Genomic DNA, 25,858 nt, shown 5'->3' with positions numbered 1-25,858 from the left:
AGCAGCAGCTTCTTCCTTTTGGGCTGCCTCTCTTGGTTGCCTGGCTAAATAACAAGGGGGCACAGCTTGATTTGACATTAGCACAATCCCACAGATCACCTTCCCAAAATGGATTTTGCCGCCGCTGTCGTCTTGCTGTTGTTGTTGCTGCTGCTGCTGCTGCTGTTGTCCATTGCCATCAATGCTGGGCCTGAACTTTTGTGCAGTCAACAACGGAAATGGTGGCCCAGACCGCGATGATCATTGCGCTCAAGCAATAAATATACTATAGAAATGATGTACGGAAAATGATCGCAACTCTAGCCACACAGCCCAACAGCCAGTAAGGCCACGTACTCAGTCAGCAGCAGCAGCAGCGGCAGCAACAGCTCAACGGGGGTGCCTGCTGCTTTGCTTGCTACTCCACGATGTTGCTGCATCACAGTGGGGCAAACATTGTTTCAGACTTTTATTAAGAGCAGGTTTAACTATTCAAGTTTTTCATATTTACAGAATATAAAACTATTTTTCCAGAGACAACACTGAATTTACACAATAGATTTTGTTTTAATTTTTCTGTTTAATTTTTTTTTATAATTTGTTTCGTAATTGCATGTTGACCACTGTGATTGCTAAGCGACCAACAGCTGCCTAGATGCGGATGCTTGGGGCTGCCACTGTTGCTCGTTTGGGGGCTAGGGCTACCACTTTGAGTCTGTGCATCGGCATCTTCAGCGACTGCGAATGCGGTTGCTTGGAGCGTTAGGGTTTCAACTGCTTCAACTGTTGCTCTGGCTGCTGCTGCTGTTGCCGCGGCATTATTAATGATAAATGTGGCTTGCACTCATGATAAATACAGAGAATCGTTGAAAGGTATAAATCAATAATAGAGAAGTTTGTTTGCAGTTAGTCGCAGGATGGAGCCGTGATTTCCAGCCCATCGTCCGAGCGAACGTTCAAACAGCCTGCAGACAATGAGTATGCCAAAACATAATTCAAGCTAAAAGCGTCATCGTCTGGTAGCTGCCGCGCGCCCATCTGATTAGGACACTCAAGCTCAAGCTTGCCGGTACGTGAGCAGCCGCCGCCTCCTGCTCTACAAAGGCTCGTTTATTGATTGACTAATTAATTGAGGCGCGGTGAGCTGAAGACTGTGGGCAGTGGGCAGTGGGCATAGCTGAGCTGAGCTGGGCGCAGCTGCCAATTACAAGAATATCGAACAGAGACATAACTGTGACGCGATTATCAATAACAATTAGCCGACGCCTGCGACAACTTTGCTGCTGCCCTCAGCGGTGGCGTCCAGCAACCTGTCAAATTTATGGCTGGTCTCAGTGCTCTGCTCGTTCGCCGCTCGACGCATTTGAATGCACGAGTTACGCATCCATCAAATGTCAATTGTTTGTCTTGGCGCTCCACCTTCTTGGCGCTCGCCATCGTTCGGGCTTGGCCAAAGTCAGCGGACCATCGCAATCGTCATCTTGTCCCAGACGCTAACGTCTCTCTGTGCGCATTGCCATTTCTCATAAATCATTGCACAGGCCACAGGCTCTGGTCCATGCTCCTGATGCCTACAACGACGACGACGATGGAGACGACGTTGACGTCTCGTGGCTGTCAAAAGGAGGCGGTGAAGGCGCTGCAGTGACGCAGGCAGACTGTGGCCGCTTGAAAGCGCTTTGATGCCCATCCATGGCATTGAACTTGTCTAGTCGCTGAGTGTTAGCTGGTTTGTCTTTGTCCAACTCGTCGCCGTTGCCATGGAAAGTATTTTCAAACTAAGCTGAGGCTGCAAGGGGCACAGTAGATTACTTGTTCCAGCGCTTGATAGACAGCTGACAAGCGCTTACACACACACACACACAAACACACACATAGACATGGGCTTGTTTCAGATGGCAATCGAACATTATGTCTAATCTAATTTTTCGTACAAGTCTGCCTTTCAACTTTAGTAGGCTTCACCTTGTGCATATCCAAACGATTGCGTAGGTTAGGGCAAAGGTTAGGGTTGTATGTCAATCTAATCAAAGAATCTATTTATATCTCTCGAATACAGTATTATTATTATTTCTTATTTCTTATTCATCTTAATCCGCACGACAATTGAAAAAATTTTGAATTGGGCTTATTTGTTTTACCTGTGAAATATTCGTTTAATTTTAAAAGTGAAATTATTGATTTATATTATATTATTAATTATTATTTAATTATTTAATGAGTATAAATAAAACAATTTATGCGTGATTATTCTAGATTAAAATAAAAAATAAAAATTATTGACAAGAAGCTATTAGATTATTTTCAATTATTTTCTATTATTTTTGCTTAATTGAAATAAATTTCGAGTATTTTCATAGAAGACTCATACACGATTTATAGAAAAGTAGCCAATATTGCAGTCAATAAATTGTGAGAGGATTTTTTGTCACTTTTGAGAGCAATTAAAATAGTTAAAAATATTCTACAAAATAATCTTTAGACTATTTTCAATTATTATCTATTATTGGAAAAATATTAAAAATATATTTTTTTACCATTATTTGTATTTGTAAGGATTGGTAATTGAAAATATCTCCCGTAGCCATTATTTTACTTTATTTTAACACTTTTTTTTCCTAACAAAATACGTTTCAAAGTATGTTTTCAATAATCTTTCCAACAATATTCAATTAATTGTGAGCTGCTGTCTTGGCCACAATTGAAATTATAAGCATATTGGGTCATTGGCTTTATGGCCAGGACATGCGAGCAAATGAGCTTATAAAGTATTGTATACAATTAATAAGCTATGCTCAAAACGACATACGGACTATCCTTCCTATTTCTATATCACATTGTTGAGACCGACTAGAAAGGCTAGCAATCGAAATCGTGGCACCTTCCTGGCAGGAAGTAAATGAATAGACTACAGACTGGAAGTCTGATGTGTGTTCTGCGCTCCTATGTATGTGCATATTTATAAGCCCATTCGCAGCTGGGCCCTGCTGCCAGCATGGGGTCAACTGTGGTTTAAGTACTGCCACATTAGACCAAATGAAACGAAATGGTTTCGCGTCCTTTTTTCCGCATTGAATATTCCATGGCGGCAAAGCCAGGCAGCAAACTTTGCATAGTAAAACAGGTGCAACCCGAGTGCTCTGAACTCCGGGCAGACGTACAGGACGCTACCCCTTCTCATTTCCCTACGGCTGCACAAATTACCGGACAACTTGTTGGGCTGGCAATCAGCTGAGTCACTGTGGGACTCTTCTGCTCATTTGCTCGCATGTCCTGGCCATAAAGCCAATGACCCAATATGCTTATTAATTTCAATTGTGGCCAAGACAGCAGCTCACTTTCTTTCTACCCAAAAAGGCTGCAGCGTCGACCCATATAAATCATTCACAATTAGACGCTGCAACAATAAAAACAACAACAACTTCGAGAACGAGGACGGTCATGGATCTAGCACCACCACCTGACAGAGCAGCCGAGCAACCAAGCGACTCCAACTCCAATTGGTCTCACTCACACACTACTGGTTGCACTCAAGGCGCGCTGGAGTGTGTTTCAATTCCACTCGTTTCGTGTGTCGCGCTCCGCTTGGACAGCGTGCGACATGTTCGATGTTCGAAGCAGGTCTTATGAGGCGGTAGATACAAACGTATCCGAGAGATACAAACGTATATGCACTCCGCTATTGGCAGCGGCGTCGCTGTCGAAGCCACGTTTCGAACTCGCAACTTGTTCTGTTTACTGTGAAGCGTCGAGGCGAACGGTACTGAGAGCCGGACAATTTATATCGCGAATATCCAAAAAGAGCTTCGAAATAACCGGTTCGGTCGGCATGTAGCGATCACAAATTGAGACGCGCGTCGCACTACAACAATTCCAAAACAAACATATAAACAAAATAAAAATAAATAAATAATAATTTTTAAAGTGTCAAGCTGCACTTGTATCTTTTTACAGCGGTAAATAGATAGATACAAATTCAAATACAAATAGTTAATGTCGTTGTGATCTTTATAACCGCTGTGATCCCGTCTATATATTTGAGCGTGTGTGTGTGTGTGTGTGTGCCGAAAATTCAGCTTTAATTGAGCTGTAAGCACTGATTTGTAATACAAATTTGCATACGCTAGTCGAGGAGCTGAGACCTGAAAGAAACGCTGCTGGCCGCATAAACAAATCTGGCTGCGCGTCTTGGTTCACTGATTTAATGCCACAAACAGATTGCAGATTGCAGCTGAAGTTGAAGCTGAAGCCGAAGCCGAAGCCGTAGTCATTGCCGTTGCTGCCACCAACAAAGTTGCAAGCGCTCCCCCCTCCTTAACCTCTCCGCCTACCACCTTACCCCGGCCGCTGCAATACGAGCAGCAGGCGCGCCCTCCTGTCCTGTGACTGCCAACCTGCTTGGAAGCTTGTTTCAGTTTTCTGTGCAGAGCGCCACAGCCACACAGCCGCAGCCAGTGCCACAGCCAAGGTGAGCTGAGCTGAGCTGAGCAAGAGGCTCGCAGAGTCAGATCCGGCAAAAAAAAGTTACGAAACAAAAAAAAAAAAAGCCGACGACGTCGTCGTCCAAACATTTTGCCATTGAGCAAAAGAATTTCTTTAAAACAACGCGCAAAGATTTACAACGCAGAGTCAAGCAAGAAGTGTAACAGCACCAACAACAATCAGCAACAATAATCATTTGGCCCAACTAGTGGAAGTGCATATATATGTGTGTGTGTGTGTGTGTGTGTGCAGGTGTATACATGTGTGTGTGTTAAGTGCAAGCAAAAAGTTGTTTAACTAACCAAAAGAAAAAGTTTGAAAAGTGTCAAGCTAAGCGGCACGGTCAATAACCCAACGGCAACAACAACAACAACAACAACAACAACCACCACCACCACTACAACAACTACAAGTGTTTTTTATTTGTGGATTTGCTTTGGCATGCAATGGCCTGCGGTTTAATTACCGTTATCCTTGCACAAGCAAACAGCACTCAACAACGCTTTGGATTATGCTAAGAGGTCTTGCCCGTCTAGGACAAACAAACGGCAACGACAGGTGAACACATTCCAATTGGAACTCACAGCACAACAAGCAGACTAATTGGCACAACTACTTAACACTGAACAAGGTAAGTTTCCAACACTACAAGTAGTTGAACTAGTTTGTGCCAACTCGTTGTTATTAATCTTGAGCATTGTTTGCACTGCTGCGCGTGCATCCTCGCTTAGCCTGCCATCAAAGGCTCAGCAGGACGCCTGCGGCCAAGGCAAAGAATGAGAGCTCAATCTGCTGTCAGCTATTGTTGCCAGGCGCTAAGTTGCCCCAGCAATTGCGCTTCGGGCTCAACTCATGCGGCTCATGCAACGCATGGATCGTTGGCATGCATTTAGCGTAACAGTTTTGATGCTGGGGCATGCAACCAACCATTGCCTTTTGATCTCTTCCAAATCTATCTGTAACTATGTCGGCAGATGAAAGCGCAGCAGAGCTGCCAAAGCTCTATTCGAGCACATTTCAAAGCCAATTCCAGGGAAGTCCACTTCGAGACAGAAAGCCCGTCGAGGCTGCTGTCCATATGGACTCGACGCGACTCGACTCGAACAATAATCGACTGACAGCCCCCATGCACTACTCGCCACACAGGCTGCGAGCTGCGAGCTCCCAAATGGGCAGACGCAGACGCAGACAGCTTGGCTGGCCTATCAGACCATCATCAGTCTGTCTGTCTGTCTGTCTGTCTGTCTGTCTGTCTGTCTGTCTGTCTGTCTGTCTGTCTATCGTTCTGTCGTCTGTGTATCTCTCAATTCTTGTGTATTGCTGTTGAAAAATGATGGCAATGACAAAGTGATTACTGCAGCGCTTAGAAAGCGTTAAACACGCTGCCCAGAGACACAAGTGCTAAGCAATCGAATTTCAACTGCAGAGCAATTTCCATTTCCATTTCAATTTCAGTTCAGCTGCGTAGAGCTTCGACTTCCACTGGCTGATGGAAAAGTGAAATGCGTTGCAGACAAAAGCTGCCCATCATTAATCACTTGGTTGTTGCTCTTGCGAGGCAGACAAACAAATATACCATATATAAGTAGTTACCTACTTATGGCTTAAATCGACTTGACTTTGAGCCTTGCCAGGGCTCCCGAGGCCGAAGCGTGTTTGACTTGGGATTGGGATTGGGATTGGGGTTGGGGTTGGGGTTTGGTTTCTGTTTATGAAAGACGCACGTTCTTGATTTGAATCTGCGCTCTCCCCCAAGTATTTGGATTCGTTTTTTTTATTTCGTAAATTGCTCGTCGTCATGCTTTTATGATTTGGTATATTTGTTGGTATTTTATAATGCTTTTTTTTTTATTAACTGAATTTGATGCGCCCATGTTGATAAGCTCCAGCTCACTTCACCGTACTGAGTTATTGTTATACCTTTGGTATCTGTTTGTCTGTCTGTGTGTCTGTAGGTGTGTCCAAGGCGCAGCCTCAGAGCTTTCGTCTTCTTCTTCTTTTTTTTTTTTGGAGCGTGCAAGATATCAAAATGTTAAATAAACTTTAGCTCAAGCAAAAGTTGAAACACTTGCAAATATTTTATTAAAATGCATAAATTTTCAGCAGATTACCAAGTTGCAGTCATCAACGCACTTTTTATTGCTGCTTCGTCCTGCGCTTTAATGTGGCAAGAACAAAACACAATCATTTCACTTGGCGCTGAGTTTATTATATAATTTTTGTCCCTTTTTGACTTTTATCTTGCGTTTATTACGCCCCATGGAATTCGAGGCTGGTTGGAGGTCAACGGCTGCCTTCTCCTCGTAATAACTGTCGCACAACTTTGGCGTCCCCTTCGGCTCGCACCCCCGCCCTAGCTACACAATTGCCAAAAGTGCTAAAATACTTTGACGCATTCTTTGAGCAGCTGTCCAAATGCCAAACTGTGACTACACCTTGGCAACCACGCCACCCACCCGCCCCCACACACACACACACACACACGCACACGCTTGCACTTACCCTCTGAATAACAAACAAGCGAATAAAAAAGAAAACAACGCTGACTTGTAATAATCATAATCGTAAATTTGCAAAAAGCTGGCTTTGGCCTCGTATATTTGTGTGCGTGTATGTGTGTGTGGGCGCGTGTGTGTGTGAGAGTCCTTGAAGCAGCAGCAGTGTACTGTGGTGTGGTCTGCAGGTCCTTTGGGGCCATTTAGCGACTCGCGCTCAGAGTTGGATTGCACACTGAAGATGCCGCCCAGTGTCAGGCTGTGTGGGCGTGTCGTATTGTAGGCGTCATCGCCATCATTATTATAGCCTGCTTTTGGGCCCTGCCATTTGCCATAACAAGTGCGTAGGAGTACGCCCTGCGGCTATTCCGCAAACAGCGTTTCATCCTTGGCTTGGCCATGCTCTTCGGCAAGGCATTTAAAAACTTTTCTAAACTTCATTTGGAAGTTTTATTATCAGCAAAGCAACGAAAAATAAAATAAAAGCGAGAGAAGCTGCGCTCGCTGGAATTTTTTCACTGAAATTCGCTCTATTAAAATTCCAAGGCGCCGTTATGGCATCGCCATCGCTCTATTGCACAGCCAGGCAAACGTTAACCAAGGAGTCTTGGCTCACAACTTAGCTTGCCGCAGATGCCACAAGCAGCGCCCCCCACTCTATGGCAGCGTCCTGGAGTCCTGCATGCAGGTTGCAAGTATTTTTTTCCGCTTATTTGCGTAACTCCCAAAGCTGCTGCTGCTGCCACGCGGTCTTTACAGTTTTGTTCAGAGCAGATGCTGCTACTGCTGCTGCTGCTGCTGCGTCCTTGTCTCTGGATAAGTCTTAGTTATGTGGGGACTGGCATTTATCTTCTGATAATAGTTAGTTGTGCATTGCACGCAGTGACGTCGAGCCAAAGGGGGTGAGATTAATCTTTCTTTTATCGGTAAGCTATCCCACTCAAGGGCGAGAGAATAGTAATGGAAGGAATTTAGTTTTATTCACAATATATATTATATTACTCCCCTCTGGACTCTACGCCCCTTCACCCTGCCATATGCTCTGAGGGCAATTTTCTTTTTCCTTGAAAAAATATGCATTCTCAGACAATCATACAATGTTTGGTTAACGCCCAGTGCCACCCACATCGCCTCGCTGGAGCAGCTCAGTATAAATCCATATGTACCTTAAACACTTCCTGCCACGCAAGTTGCTCAGAACTTTTCCCTGCTTCTCCAATTGCAGTGCGTGCATCTGTTGCCAGCAAAAATGTTTATCTATCGTAGTATATGCAGCCACACAGACACTTGCCACAACAGCAACAACAACAACAACTGACAACAACAACCTCAATAGATCTGTTCTAAGTACAAATAGTGTGTCCAACTTGCCTAACTGCCTTCCTTTGCCTTGGCCACACTTTTTGAGGTTTTCCTTTTTGTCGAGACACACGCGCTGCAACTTCTATTGTTAAAGTTTAATGCCGACTGGTGGGCGGCTCAGACAGCTGGGCGTGGCATTGCGAATTTCATGAAAGCCAGCAGCCAAGGGAAAAGTTTCTACTTGGTCGCTCAGGCGAAAGCGTTATTTTATTGAATTTTTTTCTTTGCACTTTGTGTTACGTTTTTTGTTGCCAAAATGTTGGCACAAAGTTTTCCATTTCATTTTCCGTTCTTAGCCATTTGCCTGCTGGCGGATGGATTTCTCTGGCTCTGTGTTCTTTCTCTCTCTTTATTCGCACACTGTTCGCTTATTGTTCTTGTTGTTGTTGTTGTTAGTGGTGAGTTTTTAAGAACTTGTTAGTTTTTGTTGGTTGTGCGTAGATTTGCGCCGCTTCTTGCCCCGGCGCTCCCTTTCCACCCACAACTTTTTGTTGCATTAGTTGGCCATTGAGGCGTAAAGTTCAATGGCGGGTTAAATGGACTTAATACGGTAACTTTTTCTAAAGAACTTTTTCGTGCCTTCCTCTTCTTGCGCTTCACGCTTCCAGCTTCCAGCTTCAAGCTCTGTCGTTGATCGGTGTCCTTACAGCCTCAAAGCTGTGCAACAAAGTGAAAGTTTTTCGTTGAACAGTTTAAAAAAGGAGATTGGCTTTATTTTCCCTCCACTGTTCTTTCGTTTCATTCAAGTGCATAACAGGTTGAAAGGGCAGCTACGTGCGAATCGTCTAAATAGTTTGGCCAAAAAGTTTTCGAAAGATTTCTAAAATACTTTGCCTAATACTTTGCATCAGCTCTTTTTTGTTTCTTATGCCCCGCCAAACATTTTCTTCATAAATATCCAATCAGTTATTTACCTTGGTAACAACCTTTTTTTCTGCACTGTCATTTTGTAAACAATAAAAAACGAAAGAGAAGGAAAAAATTGCAATATGCTCAGCGCGTGTCAAAAAATTAGTTTCCACCCGCTGTCGGAGCAAACAGCTCAACGTGTTCACTTACCAAACACCGCGGCGGCGACCAGACCAGAGCTTGGTGCGGAAAGCGGGCGAGGCGGTTTTGTAGCCAGCTATGCAAAAAAGTCCAACAACAACAAAAACGTTTTGAGTGAGAAGAAAAAAACGAGCGAACGGCCCGTGTCAACTTTTTATGCTTTTGCCCAAAGGACATAACCGTTTTTGCTTTGAGCCTGACGAAGCGCTCCGAGTGAGGATGAGGGGGCGCTGAGTCGAGAAGTTGTTAAGTAAGCAGCGACAACTCAAACAATTGGCCACTGAGGTGGAGGGGTGTTCTCAGCTGGGAGGTAGAGGAAGAGGCCGTGGAGCGCCGTGACAAAATTGAGATAGTTCGAGCAGTGCACAGGCTGTGTGAGAAAATAAAATAAAAATGAAAATAACACTGGGCAGCTGGACAGGGCAGTCTTGAGGTGTGAAAAAGGCAGAAGACAAAAGACGAAGACTAAACTTATTTCGAAGCTCTTTTCCGCTGAGATTTTACTTCTTGGTCGCTTTTTGTTTTATGACAATACAAACAACTAAAGCAACAACTGGGCACTGAAAGTGAGAAAAGCTAGCGCCGCAGATTTCAAATGAATTCTCTTTTCAGAATTGAAAGACACATTTCACACTGCAAGAAATATCAGATATAAGATAGTTTTACTTGCCCGGTTTTTTGCAGAAAATCTGTTGAAATTACTCAAATAATTAAAAATAATCATCGGATTTTTCTAATTATTCTCAATTAGTTGTAATACTCTCAAATGATCCCGGATTATTTCTCAATTGTTCGTATAGTTCGTATAATATTTTCAATATTTTCCATATCCTGCATTATTTTTCAATTGTCAAAAGTTGTAATAATTAGTAATTTAAGATATTTCACCTGGGCATTATATAATTCTTACGCTGATTTTCCAAATATTAGTAATGTGATTGTCTTGGGTATTTCTTTAAGTGTACATATGCATACTAAATTCGCTTTGAATGTGGCAGGAACTGCTGTAGCTGCTGCTGCTCAGCTGCGTCCATCAGCCAACAGCCACCAGCCACCAGCTAGCAGCTAGCAGCCAACGCTGTCTACCTGCAGTTGTCTTAGGCGGCTTTTGTTTGGTTTCCGCTTCACACTTCACTTGAGCAATTGGGGTCGGCAATGGAGTTTGAGAGCTGGTGTCGCCGTTGTTGACGAGGCGGGGAGCTCCTGAGGCTTATGTGACATGCGGGCGAGGGAAGCGAAGCGGGCAATGTCAGTGGCAGGTGAGCGCAGCAGCGTCCAAGGGGCGCACGAGGCGTGGCAGCCACAGAAGTCATACAAGAGACGCAGCATAAAGACAAGAGACAATAACAACGACTGCTTGTCATACAAAACGCTGGCGACAATCAATGGAATTTATGCCAAGAGCCGAAATGAAGACGCAGGCAGAAACAAAACCTGAACCCCCCTTCCCCCTTGCTGATTCCACCACAAAATATTGTTGTTATGTGTGAGTGTGTGTGTGTGAGTGTGTGCTTGTCCGTAGTTAAACATTTTTAACGCCATTTGATGCCTTTTCACACATCGAGGCGAGGAAGCGCAAAACACACAGCCAAGTCTCAAGAAACACTTAGTCAGTCCCCCGCACCATCACCATCCAGTTGCCCCTTTGGCTGTTGCTCTTGAGCGCGTATCCTTGAGCTCATGTGTATACACATTTGATCCTGCCAGCAAGTTGCATAACGCTCTCTGCGGTTTGCTGTTTGCCGTAAATGGGCTAGCGAACTAAACCCTAAATCCCGAACCTCTTCAGGGGAGCTGCTTGGCCTACATATTGTTGGCTGCGTTGTATTGAATTTCACGCATCATTTGCCAAAGGCTGATTTTTCGGGCTTGCTGCTCGGACCTTGCCGTATCCTGCGGCCAGGCTGCAGGTTCGGGTTGTGGGTGGCAACTTTGCGACTTTGCGGCGTGTGCGTCTCTGCTTGAAATAAAAACAAATAGACACAAGAAGCAGTTAAGTGTGGCCCGGCCCGGCCTGGGCCTGGGGATTAGGTGTTGAAGGCGGTATTTAATTTCAAACAGTTGGCCCGTTGCTGTGGCAAGGTAAATGCGTTAGGGCCACAAAATACGCTTTTGCATATTTTGAAATTGAAATTGGATTTGGCTTGTGGTTTTACCAAAACGAACTAAAAAACAGTTGCACAAGAAGTGGACTGGGAGAAGTCAGTGGTGAGGGCTGAGTTATGGAGGGTTAAGAGAGTAGACTCATAAATTTAAAGCAGTTAAGTAATTGGAACTAGTTTTAGAGCATTTAAATTTAATTGTAATTATTTGGCATTCATTGCCCTTCAATGTAAATCAAAGAAGCCAACCTGGAGTCTGATTAACACAATCAATTAAAAATAGTTCCAAGTTAAGTGTAATATACATATTACGTTAAAAAATCTACAAGTATGAGCTTTATGTGTATTCCCCACCTAGACTCTGAACTTTTCCAGTTTAAATTTGTAGCTCTGTATGTATAAAATGGATTTTTGTTGGCCATGGCTAGCGAATTGCCACAAACCGCAAACAGGCAGTCTGCAATTAATGTAGTACATAACACTATATACATATGTGTATATAATATGTCTGTATATAGCTTTGTTTTTATATAGAGTTTCGGTAGCTCACAATCAGTTGCGGATTCGCTTTGGTCTGGTGGAATTTTTCCCAATGCTGATTAATGTCGATAGCTGGGCAAATGTGTGCACATTAGCATTAAAATTTTTAAGCTTTTATTAGAGCAATTAAACTGCGGTCACAAAACAAAAAAATCTGTAGTATACTTTGCCATTTAATGTGCAGCAATTTTCACCTAACAATGCGCGTGAACAAGCAAAGTAGAAAAATAAAGTCATTTGCTTGTGGGCAGCGATAGGCACTGGCACTTACATATGAGAGAATAGAGAGGTGAGAGATTGAGAGAGAGAGAGAGAGAGAGAGAGAGAGAGTGAGGGAGGGAGGGGAGCTCAACTAATTAGCCATCATCATCAGCGGCGGCGGCTCAACACAATTGCCATCGAAAACACAAAACAGTTAACTGCAGTTCGGCAGTTAGGTTTGGGGTTCTCGTTTTGTAACCGCATAGAGAGGGAGAGAGAGAAGGCAGAGAGAGACAGAGAGAGAGAATGCTTGTAACTAAATTAGCGGCTGGCTATACAGCAACGAATATACAGCAAATGCTTCTGCTGCTTTTATCTTTAGACTGAGCGGTGTATTGTTGCTGTCTCGCATTCTCCTTTCTTCTCGCGTTCTACGCTCTCTCCAATGCAGCCACAAATTATTGAATCGCATCGCCTCAGTTGCCGCTGCCCATTGTCTGCTTAATTTCCAGTTGCATTTGCTGCGGCTAATACAGACATCTTTTTGGGGTTTACTTTGAAAAAACGTTCGCGTTTACGTTTGGAGCGCACTTTTTAGATAAAAGGTTTTTCATGTTTGTCTCTCTCCCATTTGAAATTCATTCTCATAGCCAGTCCGTCAGCCAGCCAGCCAGCCAGCCAGCCAGTCAGCCGGCCAGGGTGCAAAAAGCATCTAGAAAAAGAATATAAAAACAAAGTGCCCAAAAGACAACGGTAGTCAAGACTTCTCTATCTCTATCTCTCTCGCTCGGTCGCTCTCGAGTTTTTCGTGCGGTGAAAACTTTTAGTGGAAACTGTTCGACGTCAAATTATGCATGCAGTTGGGTACTCTTAAAAGCCCACAGTTTATTAATGTTTGTCCAAAATTTAAGTGTCTGCTGGCGTTTTCCGTATACCCTCCCCCCATACGACAGCCCGCCCGCTCTTTGTCTGCTACCTCTTTTATGTGAGTTAAGTTGGCTAAAATGATTTTCTCTGTCATTAATTTACCCAACAACGTCAAATGCGAGTTATTAGCGTGCGGGCCTTTCAAACACGTTTATTCTATAGGTAGTTGTTGCCGCTTCAGAATCGCTGCAGGCCGCTTTTGCCGCCTTGCCGCGTTGCGGCTGAGGCTGGGGCTGCGGCTGCGGCTTGGTATCTGCCTCGTCTACTGAAGAAGCTCTTAAACGTGACAGCAACCGTTGGCAGCTGAAATGACAACAAATTAGACAGTTAATGTTAACAGTCTTTTATGATATTTACTTTTCGAAAATTGTTTATTATGTTGATTTATGTCTTGACTGGCTTTCAGCAAAGAACGCTGCAAATGAAAGCGAGCTAATCTACTTAATTAGAAATCCAATAGAAAATACAGTTTGACTTCGCTAAAACTAACTGGCTGCATACCCTTTAGTTCGTTTGGGCTCAGCTTATAGCCTGTTAAGCTGACTTGGCTTATCTTCATATAAAGCCAAATAGCTGCCATTTTCATTATTTCGTTTGCCTGGCAATTTACGTCGTTTTTGCCGCACTTCTTTTTTGGCCATTTTAAAGTGGGGCAGTCTGGCAGCCTCGCCATCAATCATTTTAGCCCTAAAAAGCGAGCTTATGCATTAGAGAGAGAGAGAGAGAGAGAGAGTGGAAGGGAAGAGGAGATGGAGATGGAGCTTACCCAGAGCCGCTCAGCTGTCGGCTCGATTGCGTATCTGGCACTGTTGTGGGGGCGGGGGCTGTGTCAACAATACAAATGATGGGCGCGTATGCGTACAGTGGGCGTGGCAGCAGCAGCAGCAGCAGCTACTGTAATAGAGATAAATTCGCGTCATTTTTTTGACGTTGCGATAAAAAGAAAAAAGACTGTGCGCAAAAGGGAATTTGGCAAGGCTGTGGAGGGGGTGGTCGGTAGGGGGTAGGGGATGCTGACTGGCGGCTGCTGTGCTCAATCAGCGCACCACTGACAATGTCATTTGACGAGCGCTTTGATGATGCGACGACGACGACGACGACGACGACATAAGGTGTTCTCTCTTTGCTCTCCTGAAGCTGGAACAGCTGCTGGCCAAGTTGAAGTTGTAACTGTAGCTGGAGTTGGAGTTGGAGTTGAAATGGCTGTAAGCCAGTCGCATTAGCGTGGCTGCTTGGCCATGACCATAAAGTGCTCCCCAGTTGCCTACCAAAGCGGCACAGGCCGGCCCAGCTCAGAGTGTACTACGTGCGATTATTATCATCAATTTTCTGCCGACTGAGTGAGTGATGATTGTGCCAGCGAACGGAACGGAAACTGGCTCTGTATTACCTTTATTCTTGTTGTGTGTGGGTGGCACAAAGTGTAACTGAAATTGCTGCAGATAAGCAACAACAACAATAACAACAACAACAGCTAAGGAGCTTGCCTGGTCTCGGGCCCTGCCCTGAAAAGCGTTAAAACGAACTCAAGTGGAAAACAATCTAATTTGCTAAAATTCCTTCCGCTTACGCTGAGCTCTCTCCTGCGCTTTCAGCTCTAGATACTCTTTACTGTTCAACCAGTTGTCTCTCCAACTCAATTAAAAGCTGATGGCAATTGTACAGCAACAGCAACAACAAGAGCAGCCAGCACAGCAGCAATCTCATCGTCTAAAGCAGCAGCGGCATTGTTGTTGACGATTTCTTAGCCAATATTGTTGGCTGCTTGGCTGTTTATTTAGTTTGTGCTTGTGCTTGTATTTGCGAGCTTCAAAAGCATTTCCAGCGTCTTAAAGACCAATACATACAATACAAATACAAATATATTTGCCTATAATTTAATTGTTGTTAAGTCAAGTGAAGCTGCAGCATCATTGGCTGAGAATTAGCCTCAATTTGATAGATGGACTTGCTAAACTGTTAACTAATGATGCCGAGCCATGAGCTGATCGGCTTAATAGCATTCAATTTAAAATTTGGGCCATCTCTTTGCGATTCTCAAATATGCCACAAAGGAAATTGTTCAAGTTTATGCTAACAGCACTTTCGACTCTCTTTGTTCGAAACAATCTTTATCTCTTAGTTTCCAACGATGTTTGTTCGCTTGTACGCTTCGGTAATTTCTCTATTAGTTTGCTTGACCTTTCCACATTGGCTTGACCCCTGAGTAGACGAGCGTTAATCTATTGTTTTGGCAGCCAAGCAGGCATCACGCTTTCCAACCCAACCCTCTATAGCTGGTATTATCACTTTTTGCCTGACAAAACAAAAATTCTATTCTATGGGGGACGCCTTAAATTGTCCAATAGACTTTTGGGCCATTAATGTCAAGGCAAATGTTTAGCCTGCGATTGGAAATTGTTTGTCTTTGGCTTTCGCTCGAGTTGTTCATATGTCTGCGTGTGCGTGTGTGTGTGTGTGTGTGTGTGTGTGTGACTGTGTGTGGGACATTATGTTATCCTTGTTGACCGCTGGCCAGTTGGCTGCTGCTTTATGACTTCACGGCCTTGCTTTGATATATGAGGCATTTGCATGTGCTATAAATTATTCCCGCCTTGGTCTTTGCTCATTTAATATTCATAAATTTTGGCATTGCCTGCAAAGAGAATTAGAAAAACAAAAACATGCGACAAATGTGTGGAAATTGTGTGCGTGTGTGTGTGTGTATGTGTGTGTGTGTGTGTGTGTGTGTGTGTTTGGCGAAAAACTAATTTGAACTGGCCGGGCTGTCATTCATTTGACTTGCAGCCGCCGTTAAGTCAGCTTAGGCCCAAGTTATCGCCCTGCTTGACGCTCCCTCTCTCTCGCCCACTTGCCTGCTAATTGTTTTATGTGCCAAGATTTGTGTCTTCTGTCGTGTTTGGGTTTTTCATGCACCCACAGCCGCCCTAAACATGTTTTTGCCCGCCACGCCTTCGCATAGAAGTTATTGTTATTCGACTGTGAGCAGCAGGCGTAGTAGGAGGTGGGCAGGCGGTCTTGTTTTCACTTGCTTTTCGATTAGACTGCGTCATAGCCGCTGCTAACAACATGGAATTAATTCGTTTTATGTTTCCTGTGCCAATGCACAGGCCAATTTCTATCATATACATGCATACGTTTTTATGTATGTGTGCGTCTCTGTGCGTGAGTATCTGTGTGTCTGAGGGCTGCTGCTTACGCCTACATATATTGATTTTCGTATTTATTTTGCGCTTTCTGCTGGTTTTCATTACTTTTCGCTGATGGCTTCTATTGGCCCTGGACCTCAGTCGCAGTCGCAGTCGCAGTCGCAGCCTCAATGTTAACTTCAGCTACAGCCAGGACCAGAGCTGACTGGCAACTCTCAGCTTTACTTTGTGTTTGCTAGCAACGCCTGCAGCGTTGCTTTTGTGCGTGCCCTGCTCCCCCGATACCCCCCCTGACACTACCACTCCCCTCAAGCAGCTGTGTGCAAGAAAAATGATTGCAAGCAAGTGCCTGGGCAAAAGGTGAGCCTCCGCTCTCGCGCCCGCTCTCAGTCCTTGCTCTCTGCACTCTGCGTGGCGTGTGTGGCCCGCGGCTTTCAGGCGAATCTATCAACTGTCGCCACCTGCCTCCATACACCCTTCAGGTGCGTCCTTTATTGAGTTTGTGTGCCATCAAATTGCATTAGACACTTGGCGAAAAAGGTTTGTGGCAAGCTTTAAGCTGAACGTCCGTCTTAAATCCATTTAGTTTTGAAGCATCATTTCATAAATATGCAAAGAATTCCAGAAATACTTCAAGTGCTTGCCTGAAAGACATTAAGAAAAATAAATACTGTATTATGGCAGCCACTTGGCATTCACATTTTTCTTATGGCTGGGGCTCAACAAGTGTAGGCAGCAGCTATATACATATCAAACAGATCTATGTTGCTGGCATCCTTTTTCACTCGTCAAGGGCGCGAGCAACAAAGGCAAGGCAAATGCTGTAACTGTAACCTGATCGCCCACATCGGCCTCAACTTCAACTTCAGACTCAAACCCAAAACCCAAAACATAAACCAACTTCAAACTCATTTCAGTTATGTATGTAGTTGCCTGCTAAGATGTTGAGACTGAGTCGGAGGCATTAATGTCTTATTGACAGCTCTGGATTAGAATGAAGCCAAGTGCCTGCCAGACTGACAGTCTGCTTGCCTTGGCTCTCTGAGTCTGTTTGAAAAGGGATTATAAAGCGATTTGTTTGTTGAAAATTATGAATCTGGGAACAAGCAGCTCCCATACACACACATACACACACTGTGTGTGCGGTGGTGCTGACAAATGTTTGTCAGTCAGATTTCAAGTATTTTGTGTGCATTTGTTCAATTTTGGAGTTAAGCCTCGGCTTAGGCAAATTGCCTTCAGCTCAAAATGCTGGGAGGCAGTCTCAGTTGTTGCCAGCAATTAGCTGATTGAGCATTTCAATCATAAATAATCGAAGTTCATATTCAAAGGGTTAGCAAATCGGTAGATCTGGCTCTGGGATTTTTTAAAGTATTTAGATTTAGACTTAATCCGATTCTAATATGACTCCAAAAAGACTTGAAAAGGAATAAATATACGACTAGAAAAAAGTATTCCAGAAGAGTTGCGGATAGAATACTATTTTATTCAGACAGTAGACTCGGAATAATCTAGGATTTGGAAATTGCTAGCCAAAGTGCAGAGTCTGGCCTTAAATCAAATAAACTCTTACTAAACGCATTTGTATTAACAGGTCCAAAATTAAAAATATTGTCATTGGGTTAGAGTCGTAAGACACGAGCTAAGCTTTTTTCTTTCGTCATTAATCTCGCTATCAATGTTTCTTTTATTTGAAAAAATTGGCAGCACTGATCACGACTATTGTTTGGTCGAGACCCAAACATTTTAGCTTTATCAAAGAAACATTTAATAGCTTCATTTGGAGAGTTGAGCTCTCAACAATGAGAGCGTTCCGCTGTTGGACAAGTCATGATCGACTGATGCTGGCCACTTGCTTCATTAGCTCAGTTTATCAATGCTATGCTTAGTTGCATGTTTCATTTATCTCTCCATCGATTGTTTCCACTCAGTGACAATATACATAAGCAACACACAAGATTTTCATTTCCCTTGGTTTTGAATTTGAGTTGGAATTCGAGTTTCAATTGGCAATAAAACGTCAAATTTATCAGTTGTTGAAATGCCGCCACAGTTGCAGCTCCAACATAGTTCCCTAGTCTATTGTCTAATGCTCATTGTCTATTTTCGATTTCTGTTACCAGTTTTTCCGGTGTCTGCAGCCAACTTGTTATACAACTCTATTAGTTTTCCAACCGTACGAGACGCATACAAATCAACTAATTTAGTTTGTGAAATGGCCACTCATTCAGTGCTCCACCTACTTGAGGGCATTCCTCAAAACCAATTTAGATTTTTCACTCCTCTCTTTTTCTACCTCACTCTCTCTCTCTCTCTCCCACTCTCTCTGTCTCTTAATTTATGTAAATCTGTTCGAGTTGATCAGTTTATCGCTTTGGTCACTTGTGTGCATTTAAATAAAATTTCAATTTTCCTCTATTCTTTTCAAAGAAAGTTTGTTCTCGTTTGTCACTGTCTGTCCAATGCCTGACATCATTCTTTTTGCTAGTTAACTTAATCATTATTTCCTCACTGGCTCCAGCATGAGGAGTCCGGTGAAGTGAATCCCCGTGCTGCATTATTAGTGCAAATTATGGCATCGCACCTTTCCATGGCTGCTGCTGCTTCCAAGTCTGAGAATCGCCCCCGCATAAAGCAAAAAATAAAAAAGGAAACAAATAAATACTCTGCAAAATATAGAAAAAGAAAGCGAAATTCACAGCACGTGCTGTGCTCAACATTTTTCGTTGCATGAATATGATTGTCTATCTCTTTAAAGTGGCAGCAATGACAGTCGACTAAACAGAAAGTAAAATCAAATTTGAGTGTGCAACTTGCTGTCTCTGTCTCTGTCTCTGTCTCTGTCTCTGTCTATTCCACTGTATCCTGAACTGAACTGACATTTTTGCTAAATTATACGCCCACGTAGTTGAGTTGAAATTTTGTTGATATCCACAAATTTGGCTACATCATTTAAATGTATTTTTTTCATCGTTTTGGTCATTTGTGCCATTCGTGAGAAAATCTTTATAATTATTTATTATGATATAACCGTTTTAAGCTTAATACATGCATATTTTATAATAATTAACATGAGCTCAGGCTAAGCTTAAGGTGAAGCATGATAATCTAACTTTAATCATTGGAGCTGATTTGCATTTGATAAATAACTTTTCAGTTATTCCAATAATATCCGTAAAATATGGCCATGATATCATCTGCGAGATAATCAACTACTATTATCAGCAGATAGCGACACTTTAATAGCTTTTGCTTTAATTAAAGCTATTATTAAAAACTGGAAACTGGAAACATAAACTTTAAAGCCAACAACATACAAATTTGCATTTTTATTTTCTGTGCATTTCTAATATCGATATTGACATTTATTTCGTAAATTTTTCTAACAAACAACTGTGCCATATATTCATATTTATTATTTACGAGGCCTGTGAATTTATTGCGTGCTATTTTCCATTTCCCCACTCGAGCTGTGGCCCAAGTGGCAACTACTAAATGTTTTGCATTAAATTAAAAGCCAACTCGGTGGTCTGGTAAATATTTTCTGATGCTCCATGGTTATGTAGTTCGGCTCGCTATTTGGGCAGAGGGGCGAGTGGAGCGAATGTTTATGTGGCTTTAAAACATATTAAATTTCAATATGTTATGGGGGCGCAATAATATTTACTCGACATTTCATGCGGAGAGAGGAAAATAAAAAATATGTGTGAAAAATACTAAAACAAGCGAAAATAATATTCAAGCACTTGCACTAATTAAATATGCTGTGCTTGTATGCATGTATGGGTGTGTGTGTGTGTGTGAGTAAATACAAATACAGAAAACAAGACACACAAGCCGAAGCCGGGCGGCAATCATTGAACATGTGTAATTGCTTTTCATGTTGTTTGTGGGCTGCGTATTGTCAATTCTACAGTTATTGAATGCAACTTTGTTTATACACATAGTTACGACACACACACACACACACACACGCATACATACGCTGTTTTTTATTTGATTTTCTTTAATTTCCACGGTGGGTGTTTGTTGCTTTATTCAAGGCACGACAAGGCTTTTGAAACTGAAGACGTTTCGGACAGGCAGCTGGGGGAGTCCACGCCCACACACATACACACACACTCACACACACATGGAGGCACGCATGTTTTCTTGGCATGTGCCAACTGGCAGCTGACAGCTGTCGCAACATTGCTTGCTGCAACTCACAACTTGCAGCACACGGCAATGTGGCAAATCAAACAAAAGCTCACGTGACTTGACAATTTATTTGAAGCATGCAGCAAATAAATTTATTAATAGCTTAAGTTCCAACGCAGTCGTCCAAAGAAGAATTACAGCCACCCACACAGTCAAAGAGAAGAGAGACGAAGTCAAGCTTAACCCGTTTTAGGCAGCAGCTATACGCAGTGCTTCATTCATTCACAAAGATTCGGATTCGCATTCGCATTCGCACTCACATTCATATTCCGATTGCCGTTTGAATTTGCCTGTGTGTGTAGCAAACTCTACTCGCATCAATTTATGCGCCTCACGTTTTCTCATTTTCGAGAATGACTAAATATCGCTTACTCCGCTCAGCCGGGTCAACTCCAGTTCCAGACCCACGGCGTCTATGACGGACGGCTGCAACGGCAACTGCAGGCGGTGGCCAAAATATTATTTAACCATTTTGGCAAGTGAAAACTTTAACAGCGCTGCACTATGCACACATATTGAAGGGGGCGTGGCTGGGTAAGTGCAAAGGCAACTTCAACGGTAGTTTCGAGTTTTTCGGCTTTGATGGCAGGGCGAAGTCAGAAGACCTCAGACCTCACCTGAAGCAGCATTTCTCATTTTGAGCGTTGAAGTTGGGTAACGCTAATGCCAGAAACGTGTCCGCGCAAGCGAGCGGCTGTTGCTGCTGCCAGAGGCGTCGATAGTGGAGGGGTAACTTCCCTTATTGGGAAATTCCTAAGCATTTCCCACGTTCAGGAGCTCTGCTTATTAAACTACTTAGCATGAGCCCTCTAAATACCACACATCGGAGTTGCAATTGCTAATAATATTCTCTCAGCCCCCTCTCTTGCCGACGCCACTGTCTGCTGACTGCAGCAAGGAATGGAAATGCTGCTGCACTTGGCGCTTGCAAATTAGTGTTAATTTATCATGATTATTGTTTCAGAACGTTGTGCAAATTGAGTTCGTTTAGTCAAGTAATAGAAACAGTTGCAAATTTTCGCAATCTTTCTCACTCTCTCCTTCTCCTTTCTTATTGTCTCTCCCGCTGCTTCAGCTCTTGGATTGTTTTTAATAAAGCAAAATCGAGCTAGAGCAACAACTGTAACTAATGCTGACTTGCAGACTGATATCAAACTGTCAAGTTGTCAATTCTCGTTAGCAGCGCTTGGCATGTGCGATGTGCTATGAGCAGCTTTAGCTTTAGCTTTAGCTCTCGCTCTCTCTTGTTCTAGCCTTGCTCTTTTTATGTATGAGTGTGTATGTGAGTTTCAGAAGTGGCTTAGAGTGGAGAGAAAGGAAGCTGTGCTGCTCAAAAATTCAATTTCCAGCTGAAAAGTTACAGCGACAGCTCTGAAGCGGGGTAGGTGGAAAATGTGTTGCTCGTATCTGTGTATCTGCCAGATACTCTTGACTATTTTGGTAGCTGGGGCAGCAGCGCAAACAAATTGAAAATCGCTACAGAACAGTCATTGAAAAACGATTGCTGACATGGCATTGGCATTTGATGCATGACTGTGCCGAGCTCGGCGAGCTCTCAGCTTGCCAAGATTAGCACGGCCAATAGGCAAGGCTTAGTCGCATAGTACGGGTGTACTCATGCATTGGAGAAATGTGAAAGCATCAATGCTGACAGCACAATTAAGACTTTAATTGGCAAGACTCAACTCGACCTAACTCGACTAACTTCCCCACTCCTTTCTTACCTTGCAGGCCAGGCCAGCTAGCCTCGCGCTTAGATGTTCACCATGAGCCAGCAACGGCAGCTGGTAGAGCAGTAAAGCACGCGCATTCTCAACTGGGCCAACTCAAAGGATTGCTGCCAACTGCAGGCGATTCACAGCTCTCACCCCTGGAGGAGAAGCACCAGCAGCAGCAGCCACTAAACATGCCATCAATTGGGAACAACAGCGTTGGCGACAACGACGGTGTCAGCGCCAGGACACTGGCCAACTTCCTGCCTGCGAATGATGCACGTCTCAGTTACATAGTAAATCAAGTGGCTTCCGCTTCCGCCACGTATAGCCCGCCGCGCATTGAGAGCCTCGTTGCCAGCTCGGCAGAGGATGTGGGCAGCTTTGGGGACTTGACATTCGACATCTTCGATGACGACGACGACGAATTGTTTGGCTCGCCGATGGCTTTCGATGCCAGCGAGCAGGGACTATGGAATGGACGCTTTGTGCCGCCACCGCCCCGGCCCCCCTTCTTTGTGGACGAGCCCGTGCTGAGCGATGGCCTTACCACGTGTGATTTATGCTCCTGGGCCATGCCCACCAAGAGCACATTTATGTTCGAGGGCACGATAGGTAAGTCAAAGCCAAAAGCTCTCCCTCTCCATCCCTCTTTCCTAACTCTGTCTTTCTCTCCTTTGCGCCTCTTGCAGAGAAAGCCACTGAGCTGGGATGGCCACTTACGCTGATCATTGTATCCGTGTTGTCGGCGTTGCTCGGCGCCATTGTCATGATTGCTGTGGTTCGTTGTCGGCGCAAGAAATCGTCCAACAATCGCAACGGTAAGTACTGACTGCAACATGCCGCCAACAACATGCCACTGTTGCAGCAACAGCAACAGCAGCAGCATCAGCAATAGCAACTGCAACTACAATTTGTGCAACTCTCGCTTCCTCTTTCCACTTGCAGACACACATGTACAGTGGTGGTCACGCAACAAGCGCGCCCACGGCAATGGAACGGGTTCGGGTAGCGCCAATAGCTCCGCTAGCACCGGCAGCAGTGCTCACAACAACAATAACAACAACAATCATCTGAGACGCAGCAACATTTACACCGCACACCCTGCGGACAGCATACGGGGCATGCAACCGCTACCGCTGCCACTGCCACTGCCACTGCCCATACCACCCACGCTTGCAGCTGGAGCAGCCAACGCGCCGCCAAGTCAGCTGCAACATCCGCAGGCGGCAGCACTGCATTTCCATCCATATCATCATCACCATCATCATCATCAACTGCATCCGACGCCGTCGCATTATGGCCATGACTGTGACGAGGAGGACGCCGCGTATGAGGAGCCCGAGTATCATCAGCCGCAGCAGCTACAGCTGCATGGCAGCTCCAGCTCCAGCTCCAACTCCAACTCAAACTCGAACTTGAACTCGCTGTCATCGATGGCCTCAACGCCCGCGTTGCCGCTTGCACCCGCGCCCATGGTGGTCGCTAGCTGAGAGTCGGCCGTAAGCTGTGCCTGGATCTGGCAGTGACATGTTGCCGGGCAACATGTTGCAAGCACAAGCTCCAGCTTGCCACTGCTTAAAATGCGTCGCACAGAATCTGCTGCAGATCATAAAAAGGATTACAAGTAACTGTTTGTGAAGTTTATTTTTGTTGTCAGCCAAGCAAGTCCATAAGCGTCTAAGGATTCACCAGAGCCCCCTATAAATACGTATGTATTCAATGTGTGAGTGAGTGTGAGTCTCTGTGTGTGTATGTGTGTGTGTGTATGTGTATGCGTGGGTGGTAGCTGCCTGTGTCTGCAATTGGGAAAACCGAAACGAATTTAGTGTCACTTCCACTTCCGTTTCGCAAACTATCGCAACAGCCAGCAAAGCCCCAGACTCGCAACAGACTTCACAGAGCGAGGGGCAAGGCGGGGCTTATAACATGCTCTTTACATGTCCTCGCACGTTTTATCCTTTATTGCCGAGCGGCATTAGTACAGGGATTTTGTCAGATTAAAGCAAATAAAGAGCGTGCTTTTTGTTGCCAACTGTCTCCCCCTCCCCCTCTCTGTCTCTCTCCATGGCTATGGGCAGCCGATTTTTGCCAATGATGCTACAATTTAAAATCGTTGTCACCACACACACTAGCACGTGTGGCTGTCTATAAGGTATATTAAGTGGAAAGCATACACATCGAGCTATTTCATGTGGGAAAGAGTTGAGCTCTGATGCCGTCCAGGGTATTTGTTAGCCTTTCCGTCTTTTTCGGTTTCAAGCCATTTAATGTCAATGTGTCTAAGTAGTGTGTGTATGTGTGTGTGCGTGTGTGTGTGTGTGTGTGCGTGTGTGTGTGGCAACTGGGAATCTGTTTGTATTGGCAGTGGGGTTTCTAGCCTGTAAATGGCACAAAACTTTGTGGCTTTTCACTTCATTCCTCTTGTTTTGTAATTACAAAAGCAAATAGTTTAGATTGCCATAGCAAACGAGCAAGAGCAAAAGCCCTGGAATAAAACTCAATACTATATATTTGAAATTTGCTATCTCTTGCGGCTTATGTGCATCATCAATACCCTTTGACTGGAGCATAGCAGCTTACGATACAAGTAAACTTATATAAATCAGTGTAATGCCTTGTACAACAAAACATAGATTGAGGTTATGTGATAACAACTAATTCATAAATATAGTTTTTATGCAAAACGCAGGCAGGTCGGAAGATAAAAGAAGCTTTATATTTTCTGTATTTTATCAATGCAATCCATAAAGGGTATTACAAGTTCGTATTCAATAAAGGCATTTGTACTTATTAAGGCTTCGCTTTTGTTACTCCTAAAGTATCCTTAAACATTAAAGCAATAGTATTTAACACAAGTTTATAACAAATTCATGTCATGCATATCAAATAAGCGTAATTTACAAAGGCTACAACGCAGCTCAGCAACAGTGAGCAGTGAAGTACTTAAAACAACAATCGAGCAAACTAAAAATAAAAAATGAAAACTAAATAAAAAACTAACTCGCGCCATTGTAAATAAATATATACATATATATATATATATATATTGTAGTAGGTATGTATGTAGTGTGTACTTATTTGCAGTTTGCTCCAATTAGCATTAATAAATAAAAACGAACATTGTTAAGCGAAATGTTTCTTCTACTTACAAAAAATAATTGCATAAATTAACACGAACTGTACATTCCTCTTCAAAGTTCAAGCTTTTGTTCAATATTTATAATAACATCCACATCATAACAACAACTACAACATATACAATTTACAACAACAACCAAAGACTAGTCATTTAAGTCGAAATGTTGCTATGTACAAACTAAGAACAAAAATGTAAAACAAATAAAAAATTAAATTACGAATTTTAAATCGATTATCCTTGTATTATTCCTTTTTTTTTGTTTGTTTTGATGTGTAATTATTTGTAATTTTAAATGCATTTGCAATTGCATTTAGTAGCTTAGGGACAAAAGAAATTAAAAATAAAACCTAACTGCAATACTGTATTTTAAATATTTATTCATTACGCACATTGCACAAATTAAATCAACATAAGACTAAAAAAATGAAAAAACAAAAAAATGCGCAAACAAAATAATAATCATAATACTAATTAGTGCTTATAATTAAAAACTCAAATAACATGTTAAACAAATAAA

The 25,858-nt window shown here is 43.4% G+C and overlaps 1 protein-coding gene across 1 annotated transcript; it reads left to right on the top strand.

Moving 5' to 3' along the window:
• Positions 1-4,716: 4,716 nt before the first annotated feature.
• LOC108598632 lies at positions 4,717-25,203 on the top strand. The gene is made up of 4 exons (XM_017985332.2): positions 4,717-5,092; positions 22,219-22,814; positions 22,892-23,020; positions 23,148-25,203. The coding sequence occupies exons 2-4, from the start codon at positions 22,394-22,396 to the stop codon at positions 23,690-23,692; spliced, it is 1,095 nt and encodes a 364-aa protein (XP_017840821.2). The 5' UTR covers positions 4,717-5,092; positions 22,219-22,393; the 3' UTR covers positions 23,693-25,203.
• The last annotated feature ends 655 nt before the right edge of the window (positions 25,204-25,858 follow it).

Source organism: Drosophila busckii, chromosome 3L, assembly GCF_011750605.1.
Source record: "Drosophila busckii strain San Diego stock center, stock number 13000-0081.31 chromosome 3L, ASM1175060v1, whole genome shotgun sequence".
In the NCBI taxonomy this organism is placed as follows: Eukaryota; Metazoa; Arthropoda; class Insecta; order Diptera; family Drosophilidae; genus Drosophila; species Drosophila busckii.
This window is presented reverse-complemented; position numbering and strand designations above follow the sequence as displayed.

Bases quoted from the DNA above. Each gene is read 5' to 3' on its own strand.
- LOC108598632 (XM_017985332.2), top strand. From the start codon at position 22,394: ATGCCATCAATTGGGAACAACAGCGTTGGCGACAACGACGGTGTCAGC. The intron at 22,815-22,891 runs GTAAGTCAAAGC...CGCCTCTTGCAG, and splicing joins TATGTTCGAGGGCACGATAG to AGAAAGCCACTGAGCTGGGA. The intron at 23,021-23,147 runs GTAAGTACTGAC...TTCCACTTGCAG, and splicing joins ATCGTCCAACAATCGCAACG to ACACACATGTACAGTGGTGG.